This window comes from Bos mutus, chromosome 17 (assembly GCF_027580195.1).
Source record: "Bos mutus isolate GX-2022 chromosome 17, NWIPB_WYAK_1.1, whole genome shotgun sequence".
NCBI classification, from domain to species: domain Eukaryota; kingdom Metazoa; phylum Chordata; class Mammalia; order Artiodactyla; family Bovidae; genus Bos; species Bos mutus.
Window position 1 is genome coordinate 17,411,219 of NC_091633.1, and position 19,777 is coordinate 17,430,995.

At 45.4% G+C, this 19,777-nt stretch overlaps 2 protein-coding genes across 10 annotated transcripts in view; one reads left to right on the forward strand and one right to left on the reverse strand.

Annotated features, from left to right (window-relative positions):
• ATXN2 (ataxin 2) overlaps window positions 1-11,705 on the forward strand; it is a 103,605-nt gene extending 91,900 nt beyond the window's left edge. For 6 of the 9 annotated variants that reach the window (XM_070386170.1, XM_070386167.1, XM_070386168.1 and 3 more), the window contains 6 exons: window positions 1,381-1,434; window positions 5,891-6,036; window positions 6,526-6,753; window positions 8,955-9,123; window positions 9,979-10,868; window positions 11,577-11,705. In XM_070386170.1, coding sequence (XP_070242271.1) covers window positions 1,381-1,434; window positions 5,891-6,036; window positions 6,526-6,753; window positions 8,955-9,123; window positions 9,979-10,007 — 626 coding nt within the window. In that variant the 3' untranslated portion in view covers window positions 10,008-10,868; window positions 11,577-11,705. The remainder of the gene's footprint in view (window positions 1-1,380; window positions 1,435-5,890; window positions 6,037-6,525; window positions 6,754-8,954; window positions 9,124-9,978; window positions 10,869-11,576) is intronic. The other 3 variants (XM_070386163.1, XM_070386164.1, XM_070386165.1) reach the window with 2 other exon arrangements.
• The window catches only part of SH2B3 (SH2B adaptor protein 3), a 37,510-nt gene continuing 28,867 nt past the window's right edge, over window positions 11,135-19,777 (reverse strand). The window contains 6 exon segments of the mRNA XM_070386171.1: window positions 11,135-14,465; window positions 14,592-14,763; window positions 14,855-15,069; window positions 15,166-15,260; window positions 15,345-15,436; window positions 15,518-15,619. Of these exon segments, the coding sequence (XP_070242272.1) occupies window positions 14,170-14,465; window positions 14,592-14,763; window positions 14,855-15,069; window positions 15,166-15,260; window positions 15,345-15,436; window positions 15,518-15,619 (972 nt within the window). The 3' untranslated portion in view covers window positions 11,135-14,169.

Sequence of the window (19,777 nt, forward strand, 5' to 3'; positions counted from 1 at the left end):
TTAAACTTTTACAAATTTTTGTACATTTTGTTTTGTCTGTAAAGAATACAAATTTTTAAGTACATTATTTTAAACTGTAAGATAAAATTTGCATAGAAATGCTAATTTTATACTCATTTCTCTTAAACAGTTTATATTATATTCCAAAAGGAACTAGATATTTTTAGTATGGATTATTTTTTAAGCTATATCCTATCTAGATTTTTTTTTTAATACAAACAAAAAATATGCACCCAGATGTTGATGACAGTTGTTATGTTACCTTTTTGTCATTTATTAATCATTACGGTCATAGCAAGAGCCTTTGAGAATAGAAATGACTACAAAATGAAAGGCTGGTTATTGTTTTAAAATTTTTTGGCATATTAACTGTAAGTATGCTAACAAATCCTTGAACGTTTATTTAAGGTACTAGGAGAAATATATTCTAAGTTTGTTGACCTTGTATTCTTTCTAGCTATCTTAGGAGAGACTCTGATCACAAACTTCATCTCTTTGACCTTAATTTCACTTTCATCACTGCGTCTGCCCTCTTTCTCCAAATAAGTTACTTTTTGTTTCCTTAACATCTAGTCTTAAAATTCTTCTGATTTTGTTTCATTCATCTTGTTTTGTTTTCCCTTTTAGAAATAGTAATAATGAAACTTTCTCTGCTAACTAAAGCCATCAGGAAGAGTTAAATCCAGAATCTTTTTCTTTGGGCTTATTTTTGGTAGTTTAATGCAGATAAATTCGAAAGTACAGTAGGCAGAAAGATGTAAAGTGCACCTATTAATCCTCTCCCTTACAACCTCCTGTTAATGTTTTGGTGCATATCCTTCCAAGTGTACTTACGCACCCACGCACACCCGCACACCCCTTTATGTAGACAGTTTAATAATAAATGATATCACACTCTTGTTTAATATTAATATTACTATGTTTCTCAGTTTTTGGATCCATTCCCAGATGCGTAGTAAACATCTTACAGAACAAGCTGTAAGGTGACATTTCTGTTAGTAATGATTGGCAAAATTGGACTAGTCTTTTGAATGAAATTTGGTAAATATTATTTTATATTGGTATATTTTTTATATTAGAGTTGTTCAGTGGAATGCAATGTTGGTCTTTTTATTAGATAATGACTTTATTCCTTTCGTTTAAGCAAATGAGCAAGTGGAACTCGACCGCCCAATACAGAAGAAAAAAGTGTCTTTCACTTCAGCTCCATCTTACTTAATTTTGTAGTAATGTTTAAAGTGCTTGTCATCTCTTATAAAATAAGAAAAATGAATTATGCATGAATACAAAAAGAAATTACTAAATATGTCAACCTTTCCAGAAAATTAGGAAAATGCACACCTTAAAAGGCTAATTAACCTTTCTATTTCCTAAATTCAGCATGTCCCAAATTACCATACAACAAGGAGACAAGCCCTTCTTTCTACTTTGCCAGTGAGTTGGGTTTTTTATACTAATTTTAATTTGAACAGTAAAACACTTTTTAAAGAATACATGTTAAGGGAGTAGACTTGTTGAGCAATCTTTTCCTTGTGCCAGACAAAATCATTAAAAAATACATATATCTGAAAATAATTCAGAGTTTTTAAAAAGGAAGTATAACCCAGCTTAAGAAAGCTGGAGTTAATTTAAAAATTGACTTGTTTCAGAAATAAATTTTTGCATACCAAGCAAATATGTGACTGTTTCGGAATGCCTAATACATTCCTTGTTCAGAGAAAATCTTCCTGAACAGCCTTTTTTCATAGCAAAGCAAAACAAGCCACAAGTGTAAAATATACAATTTTTTTAAAAATATATATCCTGGTAAGAAAAAATTTATTCTTACAAGGATTTTTATTTGAGTAGGGTTGAAATACTACGGGAGAAGCGTTCCTGTATTTTCAATCCTTGCATGACTACAGGTTTAAAATATTCAGGTAGCAGACACCTCATGGATGTCTTGAACTTAAGCAGGAAAACATGATCTAGCAGCCACCAGAGATTACCTTGAGTAACACCAGCCCCTCTCAGCAGTGGAAAGGTAGATGATTGCTCTTAAATGGAGAAAGTCTGAGCAGGGATTTCTTTTAGAAATGAACTTGTAAGGTTTGTTTTCTCTATTTGTAGGGAAATCTTAAGGCTTATTCATGGACTTTTGGTATTTGGAAGGGGAAGTCACTAACTTGCAGAAACGGATGATAGTGTAGTATGTGGTCACTTTATGTGAAATACTGTTTTCTCAAGACTATTAAGGATTAAAATGTTATCATAGAGACTAAATTTTAAATTATTTTGGAATAACTGAATGTCTGAATATACTAGGTGGCAAATTTTAAAAAGCATTGAGAAAACATTTTGACATTAATTGTGCCTTGGTATCCAAAAATAAGTGCGTACATATTATTTATTTGGTGCTAGGAAATGTTAACAAATTTAATCCTTTAATAGATGCTCTTTAAAAAGGAGTCTTGCTGTGTATATAACTATTGAAGGGGAATTCTGTATGTGGTATAGTATATAAAAGACAGTGTCAGTAATTCTAATGTACTCAGTTTGAGGTCTCAAATGTAGTTATCCTCACCATCTTACTGTCTCTGTTAGTAGATTTGGAGTCAGTTTCCTGGTAAGTAGCTAAAAGCTTAATCACCACACCTAAGCATTAACTGCCTTAGCACAAGTTTCCCTAAAAGAGAATATCAGTATTTTTTAAAAGAAACTAATAGCGGGGCTGCAGTTTGTGATTTAATTTGCTGCTTTATACCCCACCTCCTTCTAAATAAGCTTTTTGCCCTGTTTTTTTTGGTCTAGTTGCCTTTTATTCCCCTTTTAAAGTTTTCCACTTTCCTTCACTTCTTTGCTTCTGATTTTACCATCGAAACTAAAAGTTGGAAGATTTTGTTTCATTTTTGAGGTTTTGCCGTGCTGGTGATCTCTCATGACTTGTGCATCCAAGGCCAAAAATGAGAAAACCTAGTTAGAAATTAAATGCACAGCTCTGCGGACTCAGTTGGCTTCAGTAGGATCAGTTATGGCCTAGAAAACTTTTTGGACTGTGGTTATCTGGTGGAGAGCTAAATCAGAATTTTTAAGAAAAATCACTTTATTTTTAACCTCTCTGGAATCTTTAGCTAATGAGTATGTATAATAATAGCAGTTAAATGATAGATTTAGTTTAAGAAAGCCCAGAATTTTCTGCCTTTCACTCTCCACTTTTCCCTTTCCTAATTCTCTTACTTTCCTCATTTACTCTAACTTGGTTCCTTTCTCTCTCTCTCTCTGCCCCCCCCACCCCAACCCCTCCTCCTCTTTTAAAAATTTCCCTTCTACCCTAGCTGTGTTTGTTACTTTCTGAAGTGAGCTTTCAAGGAACCAAAGTATATTTTTGTTATTACTATTAAAGTCTAGTTTCTACATTTTCCCCAATTAGCTACTCAGTTTTCGTATTTGAAGGGGAAAAGAATTCCTGGATAAGGTACTTGCTTAGCAAGCGTCTTTTCAGAAAGATGATAAACAGAGGAAGATATTTCTAATCAGACATGCTTACATTTTATTTTCCAGCCTATGATGTCTGTTTAAATCTGCTTAATTTTTCTTATAATGCATTGTAGTTTATTGATGTTCAGATAGGGAGAAGATGGGTTTTTTTACACATTCAGCTCGGACTACTTGAAGTATTTGTGCTATGAATGTAAATGAGATATAGATAGCCTTTTAGTATTGGCAAATAAATCCAGAGGTGCCTTTTAAAAATGCATGATAAAAAATACTTCTGTCTTTATTTTTCTCAAAGTAATATCAAGGTTTTAACATTTTTCTAATTGGTGGATAATTAGTTAATTATGAGACTTCATGGGCATAATTATTCTTTGTAATGGCCATTCTTTTTTTTTTTTTTAACGTGTGAAAATCAAATAGCACCCAGCTAGAGTTGGTTGATGTTACTTTTTATTTTCTTATTACTTTGCTTACAGAGTAATTAGAAAGGAAAGTTAAATTTTCAGTACAAAAATTTCTTGAATAAATATGGTTAAATAAGTAGAAACCCTATGAGATTCTATAGTCTACCTCTATGAAACTTTATAAATAAGAATTTGGATTCAGGAATTGCTTTCCAGTTTAAGATTTACAAGAGCAGAGGTTCAAAATTTATGTCAAGTCTTTTAGACCAAGTGCCTAGACAGTTTGTGGAGATCTGCAAGTTAATTTAAATGATGATGAATGGCCTTTTAATAAGCCAATGAAGTAGGGGAAAAGACACTATTTTCATAAATTCATGGGATTGTGAAATTCAAGAAAGCTGTTAGTACATTATTTTTTTTCCACCTCCCAGGTATCAGTCACTGACTTGTTAAAAAAAAAACACCCAGAGAATATGTTGCCAGTTTTTCTTGTTAATATGTTCAATGTATGTTAACTGTTATAGTTAGGGGATTTTCCCAGTGTATAAACAGAAGTGCTTTGTTGAATCTAATCTAGATGTTAACTTAGTATACACTCCCACTAGGTGTTAGCCGTGGATGCACAGGTGATCCTAGCGCTGGCTCTTTGCCTCTCCTTCTCTCTTTAAAGGGTACCTATGCAGTTGAGGAGATAACCAGTTGGGCTGGAATGTTGGTAGCCCCTGGCCCTACAATGTCAAGTATTATAGAATTGTTTCATGTGCCTAACCTTCTGCATAACATTTACATGGGATTCACCCAGAGCCATCTCTGCTGGTGACTCTCAGCAGCCGGCCTACTAGACTACTGGAGTCAGGGTGCCTGATCCCAAAGGTGCTTGCTTCTCCCTATGAGTTCCCTGTGCGTAACATCATATGAAGAACATGAGGAAGTATTTTGAAATTGTTTCTGTGTATGGGCATAGCTTCTCAGGGATTTCAGGATTGATTTGAGAGAAGGCTGGAAGTCACACATTGACTTCTAAGAGGTATGTCTTGAGAAGACTGTCCTCAACTCATAGCCACATCATGGTTAGATTTGTATCAGTGTGCTATATTAGTAGTCACCGGAAGCAGTGAACCTGTCTTGTGCTTTTGATTCTCAGATTGCTGTATTGGGATGACATGAACAAATATCTGATCTCCCTGTTTTGTGCCAACGTATGGTCAGTGCTGACAGTTACAAAGAATTGGCTTTGCATTCTTACCTTCAATGAACACATTTTTACTTAAACTAAATCATCATATTTCCTTTGAAGTTACCCTAACTAGTAAAATTTTTTCTAAAGGCTGTGATGCTTTGAAGGGAGTTCAGTTTTCCTAAATACATAGTTTAGGTAATCCTAAATTATAAAACAAAGGTGAGAGATCTTGAGCGGGGAGGCCCAGGGAACAAACTGAGCAGCAAAGTGGCTTCTGTAATCAGCTGAGAGAGATTGTGGTCATTTGGCCCTGAAGATAGAGCCCTGACCTTGCCACACACCTTATCCAGCCCCTTACTGCAGCTTTGATACCATCTTGATACCATCTGTGCCCATAGGACACTGCGCCAGCTCCAGGGCAGTAGCATGGTGAGGTTAGCCAGATGATGGCCTTGAGCTACTGTGTGTGTGTGTGTGTGTGTGTGTGTGTGTGTGTGAGTGAGTGATAGAGAAAGATTGAATTATTTCTGTCTGTGCTTTTAAGTTGCTTTTTCAGGAAAACCTAGTGACTGTTATAAAAGTAAATTTAAACTGATCAGATTTAGATATAGTATGTATGTTATTTGAATAAAATGCTAGTGTGATTGGTAAGCAGTAACTTGACTTTTTTTTTTTCAAGAAGTGGATGGATTAAATGGAGTCAAATATAGAGATGGGTTAGGCATTGAGCATCAAGAAAGCTGTTGAGCTCAAAGTTGATGAGGCATAGAAGTGCAATGAAGACTACCACACACATCAATTATACACACTCCTTTTTATTTCACTTTAGTTTCCACTGGCTCCCTTGCTCAGCAGTATGCGCACCCTAATGCCACCCTGCACCCACATACTCCACATCCTCAGCCTTCAGCTACGCCCACCGGACAGCAGCAAAGCCAGCATGGTGGGAGCCATCCTGCGCCCAGTCCTGTTCAGGTAAGACACTCAGAGGCCTTCACCAGAATCGCCGCATCGTTCTGTTTACTGAGTGTTTTTTCCAGTGCCAGGCAAGATGCTAGGTACCACGTGATCAAAACACTTAGCAGCCCTGCCTCACCTAGGAGCCAGCGTACAGCTCTGCAGGCTGTGCCCCCAGTTTTAATCACCTTAAGGTACATATTGAGAATAAGGTGGTTAGGTAAGTTCTGAAAATTTTACCAATATAGAAAATTCTAACAAGGAATTTGCTTGGAACTTTTTTAAAACTCTCATTTCTAATGTTTATGTTATACGATTTTGTTTGTTTTCCTATTAGTTTCTTTAGTTGTGCTTTTTAAGAAGGCACTTAAGGAGCTCTTTGCTCCAGTTCCCTGGAGCAGTACTCTTGGTTCCCACTGCTTGGTTGAGGGCTTGCAGTCTGACAATCAGGCTTGTATCCCAGAAAAGAATGTCTCTTAATCTGTACTCTTTGCTGTCACTTTGCAGCACCATCAGCACCAGGCCGCTCAGGCTCTCCATCTGGCCAGTCCACAGCAGCAGTCTGCCATTTACCATGCGGGGCTTGCGCCAACCCCACCTTCCATGACACCTGCCTCCAATACACAGTCTCCACAGAATAGTTTCCCAGCAGCACAGCAGACCGTCTTTACCATTCATCCTTCTCATGTTCAGCCGGCTTACACCAATCCACCCCACATGGCCCATGTACCTCAGGTAAACCTGCTTTAGCCAACTTTTTGTGAAGACCAAGTAGGATATGAAAGTTATCAGATAAGCAGCAAAGAGCCAGATGTTCTTCAAGCTAGGAACCCCTGTGTGTGATGCCATCTGCTTGTCTCTTCTTTCCCACTCAAATACATGTGATCTGGCCTTAAATGAATGTTTGTGTGGTTTTGTAATGGGATCAGTGAAGTTGCTGATTGGTCAGTCTTTTGACATTTCCCAACTGAGGCCTTAAAAATACCTTTGACTCTGGAATGCAACCTAGTTCTTTCCTTACTGTGTCTGCATTGCTCTGTTTCTGTTTATATAGCTTTCTCGTTGCTATATATACACGTATATGTACACATACTCCCCCCACACCTCTCTCTCTCTCTCTCTCTCACACACACACACACAGGTCTGGCAAACAAGATGGGATTTTACAAATTCTCAACTCTGAGATGACTGCCCTGGGACTGTCCACTTGAATGTTAGTCACCTGAGTTCCTAAGAAATCTCTCCATTTGTTTCCCTGGCTATTCCTAAATCTGCTTTGACCATACGTTGTACTTCTTGAAAGGACTTGGCCTTGTACATTGGTGCTGTGTGATTTGAAGCTGGAAGCGCCCAGGTGTTCCCATTTTTCTTAAAGAGCAGATCCGGAAGCACTTGGGGCTCACCTCTAGCATAAGTTTCTAAAGGTTGAAAGGTGTGGTTGCTGCTGACTAAAGTCCAATGCGATCCAGGGCCAATTTGAATTGTCTTAATGAGGAGAAGGAGCTGCACTGAAGTTGGACTTTTAACACTGTCCTTTGAGGCCCTCCCTGGAGCTGTTAAGGGTGGATCGGCTGTATTTGATGTCTCTTTTTGCTGCTTTCATAACAGAACTCTCTTAGGCAGGTCTCAGCTTAAACTGCCTCACTGAACTCCGTTTCATGTCAAGCAGTGCACCCCTGAGGCTCTGGCATGGTGGGGCTGGAGATGCTGCTCAGTTGGAGCTAACTCTCAGAAGGCGACCTTGTAACTAGAGTTCCACGGCTCTGGGAAGTCTGGGCATCCTCCCCAGCAAACGGGCAGGTTCTGTAGTGTGGTGCACTGCAGTGGATGAGTTGCTTTTGATGGTGGGGAGGGGAGGTGGTTTGGTCAAGTGTGGGGCAGCATTGTTTGGCTGAATCAGGAGCTTTGTGAGACCTGGGGGCCGGTAGATGTCTAGCAGAGGCTGGTGGCTAAGTAGTTACGTGAATTTATATCTAAGTTGGGGTTCCTAAAACCTCACTTTTGTGTTTTTGTGCTGAAAGAACAAAAAGGTTAACATCTGCAGGGAAGTCCAGATGTGCCCTGGGTCTACTTGAACGTGTTAGAGTCAAAACAGGGTTTCCTTCAAGGCTTATATCATGGTGCACAGTATTGGAGGAGGAATTGAGGACTCGTCCTCCTCGCTCTGCAAATCTTTGCAGAGCTGGGGTCCAGCTGTTTGGGCTAAAACCTTTCCAATTTGACAGGGAGACGTGGTTGAACTCACTGTCACTTGGTACAGGGACACTGGGTTGGCCCTGATGATTTCAGATTACCCCTCCCCACCTAACTGGAGCCATTCACTGCAACTCCTCCTGCTGCTGCTTTATCGGCGGATCTTTCAGCAGAGCAAAGGAGCCTGAGAGTTTCTCACTGCCTTGACTCATTCTTCACTGAGGTGTGCTGGTGAGCAGGCGAGAAGCAGGGGAGGAGCAAAGAGAATATAGAACAGGAGTTAACAGTTCCCACTTACAATGTAATAATCTGCTTTCTTACCTGAAAGGGATAATTCAGGCCCCACATGGAAGCCAGAGTCTAGAAGCATCATTGCATGTAGCCTCCTATTAGTTTGAAAAAGCTGCGCTTGGATCAGGGATCTTCTTACCTTTGTGAAGACCTTGCCCCATACATAGAATCCAGTCATCAGAAATGCTGAAGCCTAGGACATGGCAGCCCTGACTGTTACCAAGGCTCGTTGGGTGCCTGCCCCCTCAGCCTTGCAGAATCTGCCAAAAGGTGAAGCATGTCTATAGGTCAACTAATGGATCCAGTAGGAAATGTCCCCAGAGAAAAGAAAGGGCCCTGAGGGCCCACTGTTGCCCTTTCCTGAGAGCCCCAACCCAGTGAAAGGAACACAGTTGACATGTTGTTTAAGCTGGAGATGTTGCCTGTATGCGTAAAAGAGCTCTCTGTTTCAGGCTCATGTACAGTCAGGAATGGTTCCTTCTCATCCAACTGCCCATGCGCCAATGATGCTAATGACGACACAGCCACCCGGCGGTCCCCAGGCCGCCCTCGCTCAAAGTGCACTACAGCCCATTCCAGTCTCGACAACAGCGCATTTCCCTTATATGACGCACCCTTCAGGTGAGGCGTGTGTGTGCAGGGGCCGCCGGGCACCCCAAAGCATTCTGCTCGCACAGGTCGAATGGCAGGCAGGGCCAGCGCTTCAAGCCCCGCATCCGAGAACTAGCAAGACCCGTCAGAGTGTGCACAGTAGGGACTGTGATGATCAGTTCAGTGTCAGGACCTGAGGCTTCCGGAAGCCTAGGCTGTGTGTGTTCTGATGGTATATAGGATCTGGCTTGATGAGAAGCAGCAGCAGCATTCTGTGTAGCTGATGCATGCTTAGGACTCAGTTGGCCTTCCTTGTTATGCTAGGCTGGACAGGGCAGTGTTTTCCTTCCTGAGTCCCAACAGTCTGGCATGTGGGGGGTTACCACCATGGCAGAGTTTGACTGTAGCTCTGGAGACTACTACTGATGAGAAAGTGCTGTGTATGGATTGGTTTTGAGTATAGAATTAGCTCCAGTCTATGCCCTGACAGGAAGAGAATGCCTGTGATTGTGCGCTAGTACTTGATGGCAGCGGCCATGGCGAGATTTCACAGTCTAACCTGTTACTCTGAAAGCAGCACTGGTGCTTGGCTATTATTTGGGGAGGGGATATGTTAAGGCCTTTTTTGTACCCCATGAACAACAACTCTTCTGGGAGTTTTATCTGAAATGGTTTTATGTCTGACTGGTCTGTTTCTACCCACCCACCTACCTCTCCCCATTTTGGTACAGATGCTGGGGGGTTGGGAGGGTACAGAGTGAATTAAATTTTGAGTCTTGTTCAGCTAGCACAAGGATAGCTTACAGTCATGTGCTGCAGAAACACTAGGCTAATGTGCAAGTGTTGCCAGTTTTCTGTTTAAATATTCACTTTTCTTTTTTACAGTACAAGCCCACCACCAACAGCAGTTGTAAGGCTGCCCTGGAGGAACCGAAAGGCCAAATTCCCTCCTCCCTTCTACTGCTTCTACCAACTGGAAGCACAGAAAACTAGAATTTCATTATTTTGTTTTGAAAAAATATATGTTGATTTCTTGTAACATCCAATAGGAATGCTAACAGTTCACTTGCAGTGGAAGATATTTGGACCGAGTAGAGGCATTTAGGAACTTGTGGGCTGTTCCATAATTCCATATGCTGTTTCCAAGTCCCGCAAGTACCCCAGCTCTGCTTGCTGAAACTGGAAGTTATTTATTTTTTAATGACCCTTGAAAGTCATGAACAACACATCAGCTAGCAAAAGAAGTAACAAGAGTGATTCTTGCTGCTATTACCGCTAAAAAAAAAAAAATCAAGACTTGGAACACCCTTTTACTAAACTTGACAAAGGTTCAGTAAATTCTTACCGTCAAACTGACGGATTATTATTTATAAATCAAGTTTGATGAAGTAATCACTGTCTGCAGTGGTTCAACTTTTAAGTTAAGGGAAAAACTTTTACTTTGTAGATAATATAAAATAAAAACTTAAAAAAAAATTAAAAATAAAAAAGTTTTAAAAACTGATACCAAGTTAATGTGTGTTTGTATGAGCTATTTCCATTATAGGATACTGAGTATCAGGGCAGGAGGGCTGACTGCTTTCTTAATACCCTTGAAGGTTAGCTGTCAAATGATTTTTCTTCTTCACCTTTAGTTCTGGTTCAAGGTATCTCTAGAAAAAAGACAAGACTGAGAGATGTTCTCTGTGGTGGCTAGAGGTCTGCTTCAGAAGGAGGAAGGCTGGCCAGAGTTGGGCAGCACCGAAGGTCCCCGTCCTCAGCCTGACGTTGATTCTGTAAGCTTCCTTTTTAATATCTCCGGAACCCAGATAAGTCAGAGGTTGTCCTGATTCAGGCATCTGTGTTTTACCAGTAGGGGGCAGGAGACACACACTCACAGTTGAAAGGATCCAAAGGCTGAAAGGATGCAGCAATGCACAAGATAAACCCTAAGCATTTGTTAGGTGTCTTGGTTTTGTGGGAGGAGGATAAACTGGAAAAATACCTATTTTTCAGAGAGTGTAGTCATAATAGAACCTTTAAATACTGCAGTTAACTAATCAAGATTCCAAAACCTTTGTTTTAATTCACATGTAGCAATTTGTACATTATAGCAAAATTTGTATTCAAGAATAAGTTACTTATACAGTACATAAACAATACATAAAAATTTGCCAAATAGACCTTCTGCCTATAATGATACAAGATGAATCCATTCTGTGTTGTCATCACAATGTGCTGTTTATTCCAGCTAAACACTGGGTGTCAGATGTGTCCTTGTTAAGAGGCAGTGGATAATCAACTATCAAGTTCCTCTAGCTTGTAGGAGATGTTAGCACTCAGCCCACAAACTTAGCCCTGAATAACAGCATGAAGGAATCTCAGGCAACCCTTAGGGAAGAGTTCAAGGCCTTGATTTTAGGTTAAGAAACTGTTATGTAAAAATAGTGTTCTCTGGCTTAAGATTTTAATGATTTGCTATTCCTTTTTCCTACACGGTCCAGAAATGATCAAAGGCAGAAGATTTATGCCAGATAAAGCCATATGGATTGCTGGTCTAAAATTCAAGGCAGGTTAGTTGACTTAATTCTTTGGTGCTGGTGACTGTTAGTTTGTAAAAGTTCATTAACGTCAGGTAAAGGAAGTGATGGTGCTGGGAGCAGTCAGGCCATCCTTGTCATCATCTGTCATTAGAGATAACCAAAAGGCTGGTGATAACTCAGTGTCCGTTTGGCACTCAGAGCCTGGCTCTCAGCAGAGGCTGCCGGCGTGGTCTCTTGCCGGCAGCAGTGGTCACATTGGGGCTGGAAAGAGGGTGGTGGAACATGCTCTGACTGCGGTGGGCTGGCTGCAGCTATCAAGGTTGCTGCCTTACTGCCTGTGAGGGCAGCACGCCCTGGGCCCCACTGCTCCCCCTTTCTCCAGCTCAACCTGCTCTAGCAGAAAGGAAAGGCATTGGCTTAGTGTCACTTCTTCCTAGGCCACAAGGGGCCTTTTTGTTGGAATGTATTTGAACTGTCCGGGTAACTCAGACACATTTAGTTAAGAAATGTTTTTCTTGAACACTTTACACTGAAGCTGTCTGGAAGTGGGTGACTATGTCACGGATTCTGAGCTCGTACTTTGCAGCCAGTCAGTCAGAGCTGTGAGCTTGCTGGGCCTGGCTAGCCTCTTGGCACTACCTGAGACTTGTATGTTGAGTGGCTGTTAGGAAATGAGTGCCCCAGGCTTATAGGTGTCATATCTCTACGTTTACCCTCCTGGTCTGCGCTTTGCTTAGCATTCATTACTCAGTAATGCTTGATGTGTAGAAAATGTGGCCCTTAGAAATGGACCACAACCATAGATCAGGGTTGGATATGCATTACCATCTGTGAAACCACCCAGGAGTGTTAGTTTTATATACATTTTTTGAGGGATCTTAGTTCCCTAACAAGAGATTGAACCCGTGCACCCAGCAGTGGAAGTCCAGAGTCCTAACCACTGGACTGCCAGGAGTGTTGGTTTTAAAAGTAGTGAAGCGAGGTGGCTGCTTACCTCCCTGCCCCTCCTAAAGTCTGACCTCCTGGAGTACAGAGAATGGCTGGAACAGACACACCCCTCACCCCAGATAAGGCAGGCAGTAGTCAGTCTAGGCCAAGGTTTAATTTTAGCCTTTGATTGATATATCTGTAAATGTTAAGCTGTGCTAATAAAACTCCCAGTTTCCTAGAAGCCACTTGGGTGAGCCTGGCAGCTATACTGAATGGCTCTGCTGGCACCAGAAGCAGCTGACTCGCTGGGTCACTGCCTCCCTTGTTTCTGAGCCTCTGCATGAAAGTTGTGGGAGGAGCTAGCCCCCTATGAATTGTGTCACTTGTGAAAGGCAAGTACAGATGGAGATTCGACTGCAGGACCTCTGGGGATGGTAGAGGTTATGGGTGCCTGTGTATCCATGCACACATAGTCTTAGATGAAGCAGTGGTCACTGCTGGAACAGAACACCGATTGTGGGCTATTAAAGGAGTTTCTCATTAGCTGTGGCACCAGCTTCCTAGCTTCCATTTTGGCTTAAGAATGAGCCTAAAACCTTGTAGAATAATTTAATAAGCCTTTAGAGGCTTGGAGGCTCTAAGCCAGCCCTGTTGGTGAAAGATTTACTAGAAAGGGCCCAGCAGCCCTTTTCTTCCTTGCCCCTCCCTCGCCTCAGTTTAACTCTCACCATAAAGCTACTGTAAACCAGAATTCAGTTTTTTTCATAAGGCACCAGGGTGGAACTGTTCCTGGCCACCCTCCTCTTTCAATAATTGCTTGGAATTTCCTTGAAAGAGTGACACACTTCAGTTCTCTACATTTAGGAAGGACAGTGTCTCCTCAGCAACAGGTGACTGTCCTGACAATGTAACAGACAAGGAAGCCAGGCATACTGGCTTGAACCAGGAACCTGGTCAGTAGGTTTGCATAGCTGTCTCTGACTATAAAAATTGCATGGGTATTAAACAGTGCAATGAAATAAGCAATGGTTTAATTTTGAAACCTGATTTCTTTGAAAAATTAATCTGAGGTAAAAATGTTTAAAATCATTTTTGACCTTTAGCTTGTCCATCTGCCAGAACTTTTGTCCTAAAGCTGAAAGTTGAAGCAGGATAGGTATGGTCACCTGTGGCTTGGGTACAGCAGACCTACCGCATGGACTGAAGCTAGAGTGGGAAAAACCACAGGAGAATCCAGGGCTTGTTAGTGTTTTGGGCTTCCTGATGGGCCCCCTCCCCAAGTAGAAAGTCTGTCAGTTGGGACAGACAGTGTCAGTGAAAAAGAGAACAAGTTTCCACTGCCGACTCGGCCCTCCCCCTCCGCCCGCCACCTCTCAGGAGTGATGGGGCCTGGTCCTAGTGACATCCGCGAACAAGAACTACAACTGTAAACAATAAGGAGAAAGCCAGGTAAGAATGGAACTTATAGGAGGCCCTTTAACAGGCCTAATAGAAGGGTCACATCCAAACTGGAATGAGCAGTTAAAGTGTCCCTTGAATCTCTCTCTGGAAGGAAGGAAAGAAAGTTACATTCACAAGTTCACATCTCTGCTTGCTTGTGCTCCCCCGGGCAGCGTGAGGCCCATCAGAGAGGCGTGTACTGATTGTCTATGGCCCGTAGGCGGCTCCGGGAGGAGGAGTCCATTTCATAGTCTGAGTCCCGGGCTCGACTGGCGGGCTCGGGCTCCAGGTGCCGCAGGCTGTTGGCCAGTTCCTCGGGCGAAGGCACCAGGTGGAAGATCTGCTCTGGGGGAGAGGATCGGCCTGGAAGACCCTCTGGGCCAAGCCCCCGTGGACAGCCAGAAGTGCTAAGGTGGGGAAGGCCCAGCTCTGAATCCCAGCGAGAGAGGGAGAAAGGGAACAGAACAGTGTTGGAGGAACCTGGGGGACAAGTGACCGAGAGAGAGACCACACTGTCAGTCTTATCAGGGCGGAGGCAGGTGCTGGAAGGACACAACAGGAGGTCTTGGTCCCCACCCCCTTTATCAAGGGGCATCAGGGTCACACCTGGTGGCTGGGAGACGACGACCACGTAGCTGGACAGCCGGACGTCACAGGCAGCCCCGCACTCGAGGGGGATGGGCGAGCGCTGGAAGTGGTGGAGCATGTCCACGACCGAGGGGAAGTGGAGGTGCTGCACTCGGCACTGGCCCCGCTCGGTCAGCGACAGGCGCAGGTGCTACAGGAAAGGAAGAAAGGTAGGCTCAGGCCCTGGCCCCTCGGGGCCTTTAATTTGGCCAGGGTGCAGCTCCAGCCGCCTTGCCCCGTACCTTGGCGATGCCCTGGAAGTTGAACGTGAGCACATACTCCCCGCGCCGCGTCTCGCTCTGCCGCACCAGGAACACTCCGTGAGCATCAGGACCTTGCAGCTGGACCAGCTGAGCCGCCTTCACCCGGGAGATGGGACCGTGGAACCAGGGGTAGCAGGACAGGAAGTGATCTGTTTTCTGGCAGGCTGGATCCAGCAGCACCCCAGGAGAACCACCTGGTAGAGGAGATGGGTGATGATGACCCTCTGTGGGCGCTTTATGCCCTGGGTTGGGTCCCGATGTGCTGGAGGACAGAGGCCCTGACCCCTCACCTTGGTTCAAGGAATCTGTGCTTCCCCTTGGAGAGTCAGCCGTGCCAGGTTCTGTGGCTGAGGGAAAGTGCGGCTCTGGGTCTGTGGTCTCGAGTCTGCAAGAGAAGATGGGGGTTAAGGACTGGGTAGCTCAGGAATAGCAGGAAAAGCTGTGTCAAGATGGAGCCCTTGGGTCTCACCCTTGGCCTGTGCATGCCCGGAGCTCAGCCATCCATGAATTCAGCTGCTGTTCATCTCCCACCTCAAAGATGATGTCTGTCCGGTCCTTCACCTGGCAGGAAGGAAGGGACAGCTGTGTGCAATTCCTGAGGTCTGTGTCTGTTCCCCACATGTGTGGAAAGCTGCCACTCACCTTTAGCACAAAGGTGTACAGGTTGTCAGGCATCTCAAGACGTGTGCATCGCCGGATCTCCTGGATACTGGAGCAGGCTGCTTGTAGCTTGGACTTTGAGCTCTAGGAGACCAATGCAGACATTCAGGGCCTGTCCCTGATGGCCCTTCACCCACCCAGGCCTCTGCTCTTCTCTGCAGTCTCCCCAGGGGCCTAGCTTGCTCAGTGGGCACCCTGATCCTGGAGTAGGTTCTAGCATTCTTCCCAGCAGAAACCTCCAGGGCATCCTCTGCCTGTAACTACAGCACTATCTCCCCCACCCAGACATAGACACTGAGTTCCCCAGCACCCAACGGGGCCTGAGGGCCAGTCTTTGCTTCACCTTGACCTGTGGACATTCTAGCTCTGACCCATTTGCTGGCTGACACCTGTTTCTCTTCCCACTGGTGGAGCAAACCCCCCAACCCATTCTTCTGGCCAGTCACAATCGCTGCTGATCACCTCATCACAGCAAACCCAGAAAGGGAAGGTGAGGGTATCCCAACCCAAGTTTCCTCTGTGGTGCTGGCTGACCATGCCGAGGGCCCAGGCCTTTCACATTGGCTTTACCTCCTCTCCTCCCCTCCACTGGCTCCCCACCAGGACGGACCTCTCCCAGCCCAACAGCAGCCCAGGAAGCAGATATTATCACCACATCTTAAAAAGAAGAAACTCAAATTTTGGAGATAGTAATTTGCCTGAGGAAGCAGAGATCTGGTTGTGAACCCCCATTCAAAGCATTCACCTGACTACTCTGTTCTGCCTCCAAGTCTCAGGAGGAGGCGCAGGTGAGGTGGCATGGTGGGAGTTGGCAGAGTAGCTTAGCTATGGGCTCTTGGGGCTGTTTTGCCAGTGTGCCCAAAGGAACACAGCCTGGCAAGGCTGGCCCTAGTTACAGCCAACCAGAGAACTGCAGGCCCCAGAAGTCTTGCATGACATTCAACACACATGGGGTTCAGAATGGGTGGGAGATGACCCCCTACTCCTTAGTCATCAAAAGGGTCCTGACTGAACCTGGCTGACCCTACAGATGTCTGTTCCCAGGGCCCAGGAGCTCTCATCACTTTCTTAGAAGGGAGAGCACCCCTCCACTTCCTCCTGTGATAAAATGGCTAAGATTGTTTCCCTAGAGTCATGACATGATCAGTGGTGGCTTTCAGCAGAGGCCTGAGGGAGATAAGATGTGGGGAAGGGGCAGCCAAGACCCAACTGTGCCCTCTTCCGTTCAGCAGTTGTTTTAAGCGACAGTGAGGTGTGCCTGAAAATAACCACAATCCCCACCAAACCAGGGCTTCCCTGGTGGCTCGGTTGGTAGAGAACCTACTTGCCAATGCAGGAGATGCAAGAGACCTTGGGTTTCAACTCTGGGTCAGGAAGATCCCCTGGAGAAGAAAATGGCAACCCGCTCCAATATTCTTGCCGGGAAATTTTTTAGAGCCTATTGGGCTACATACAGGCCATGAGGTTGCAAGAGTTGGACACAACTAGTTATGCGCGCATGCACACACCGTCAAGCCAGCACCGGGTGAGGAGGAGGAGACGAGGCAGAAACAAAGGTGAGTTCTAGGCACAGCATCCAGCCTGTGCCCAGACGGGTATGCCAGAGTGGTGCCAGAGTCCATCCCAAAGCCATACATTCAACTGAGCTTCAGATAAACAGGTGCCAGGATTCTGGCAGAAGGATGGTGAGTGTAAGACTGGGCAGCCTGTTAGGAGAGAGGCTCTTCCTGGTCCAGGCCCACACCCAGCAGGTCTTGGAGCTGCCAGTCCTGCCCTGGTGGTTGGACACAGCAGTCTGGGATGGAGAACGGTGGGAATGCACTCTGAGAAGCTACACAACTAGTAAATCCCACCCTAAGTGACCACCAGCCAGGGCATTATCACCCTTCCAGGTCCTCTTGTATGTCCCCTACTACCCAGTTCCTCAGCCAGGGAGCCCCACCCAGCTCCCTCATGGACACTGGACATGCCAGACAGAGCACAGGGAAGCAGGGCCCCCATACCCCCAGCAGCACTCTCAGCCAGCCAGCCTCTCCATGTCTATTTCCTGGCTACAGAATAGTACAGAGGGTTTGTTCCTGCGCCTGTATGTGTGGTTGGCCCTGCCTGGCTCTGGATCCACAGAATCACCGGGAGGAAGTAGACCAGGCCAAGAAGGGAATGGGCCTTGTCTCCTTTTCAGTTCCTCCCTGGGCCCTGCCCCCAGCGCTAGTGCCAAGATTAACTGGCGGCGCCATGGGTTTCACTCTGAATGTGGAGCTCTCAGTGCCAGCTCCACCCCCAGCAGCTGAGCAACTGCTGACCTGACAGGCAGTGGTGAAGAAAGGATTCCCCCTCTTCAGCCACGGCGGCCAACCCTGGCTGCACAGGCGAAGGTAAAATTTGGCCCAGTTCCCCTCCGCCTGCTGGCTGAGCCCAACATGCATTCTTTGGCCGAGTCATAAACTCTAGAGGCTGAGCTAGGGGCTGTACCCAGCTCCCCCAGTGTCCACCTACCTACCGTGCTCCCTGGTGGGGTTGGCGGGGGGGCAGAGACTCTGCCCAGATTGGAGGAGCAATTTCTCCCATGGCAGGGGGTGGGGGGGCGGCGTTTGGGCCTCGAATCTGGCTGGAGGGAATGAGAGCTGTGACTGGAAACATCTGGCCTCTCTGGAGGCCTTGCTTTCCCCTCAGCCTGCTGCCACTCCCTGCGCTTGGGCGTGCACGGCCATCCAGAGTGCTCCAAGGCGCCCGCTTGCACTCTGCTATGCCCCATCCTCGTTCACACTCACAGGATCCCAGCAGGGACAAAGTACATACAGTATATCACCCAGCTTCTGCCCTAGAAGGGGACAGATACCCAATGGGCAGGACACGGTAGGGGCCAGGACACATGGGTGTGCAGGCAGTGAGTGAGTCTCGCAGGTGCTGAGAGGTCCTGGGCCAAAGCCCTGAGGTAGGGAGGCACAGGCACGCATGCTGTGCAGGGGTCCCCGTGGGGCTGAAGTAATCAGTTTATTCTGAGGTGGGGCTGTGGAGGTGGGCAGCTGCCTGTGTGAGTCTGGCACTCACATTAAATACTTGGGCAGAAGCCAGCCAGCCAGTTGGGCCAGACCCAGCTCTTAACTCGTCTCTTACATGGGAAATGGGGGGGGCGGGCATGGGTGGAGACAACATCCAAACAGCAAAGACCCTGGCACAGGGCACCCCAGGGTGTGGGCATGCAGTATCCTCACAGTGGCCTTACTCCACCCACTCTAGGGGTCTTTATTCTTCCAGGGAAAACCAGGAGAGACCCACACCAGCCTCTGAGCAGTCTTCTCTCTCCCAGGGCTTTAGGACCCTCACTCCTCTCCTGTAAAGAGCAACCGTGGGACAGGAGGTAGGACGCAATATACAGCTGAAGGTCAAGGTTCAAGTCCCATTCCTCTGCCACAGCACTCAACGCCCTCGAGTTAGCAGCCCCATGGCCTGGAGCCAAGATGGGACAAGCCCCAGCTCCACCACCTACATGTGGAATCTTGGGCATGGCAGTGACTGCAACCTCAGTGTCCTCTTTGGTGATAGGCAGACTGTAAGCAAGATCCTGCTGACCTCCAGGCAGAGAACAGTGGGTCTTTGCTGGGGGCCTGAAAACAAAGGCTTGGAGGAAATTCTAGATCCATTCAGAAAACTAAGATCATGGCATCTGGTCCCATCACTTCATGGGAAATAGATGGAGAAACAGTGACAGACTTTATTTTCTTGGGCTCCAAAATCACTCAGATGGTGACTGCAGCCATGAAATTAAAAGATGCTTGCTCCTTGGAAGGAAAGTTACAACCAACCTAGAAAGCGTATTAAAAAGCAGAGACATTACTTTGCCAACAAAGGTCCATCTAATTAAGGCTATGGTTTTTCCAATAGTCATGTATGGATGTGAAAGTTGGACTATAAAGAAAGCTGAGCGCTAAAGAATTGATGCTTTTGAACTGTGGTGTTGGAGAAGACTCTTGAGAGTCCCTTGGACTGCAAGGAGATCCAACCAGTCCATCCTAAAGGAAATCAGTCCTGAATATTCATTGGAAGGACTGATGCTGAAGCTGAAACTCCAATACTTTGGACACCTGATGCAAAGAACTGACTCATTTGAAAAGACCCTGATGCTGGGAAAGATTGAAGGCAGGAGAAGGGGATGACAGAGGATGAGATGGTTGGGTGGCATCACCAACTCAATGGACATGAGTTTGAGTAAACTCTGGGAGTTGGTGATGGACAGGGAGG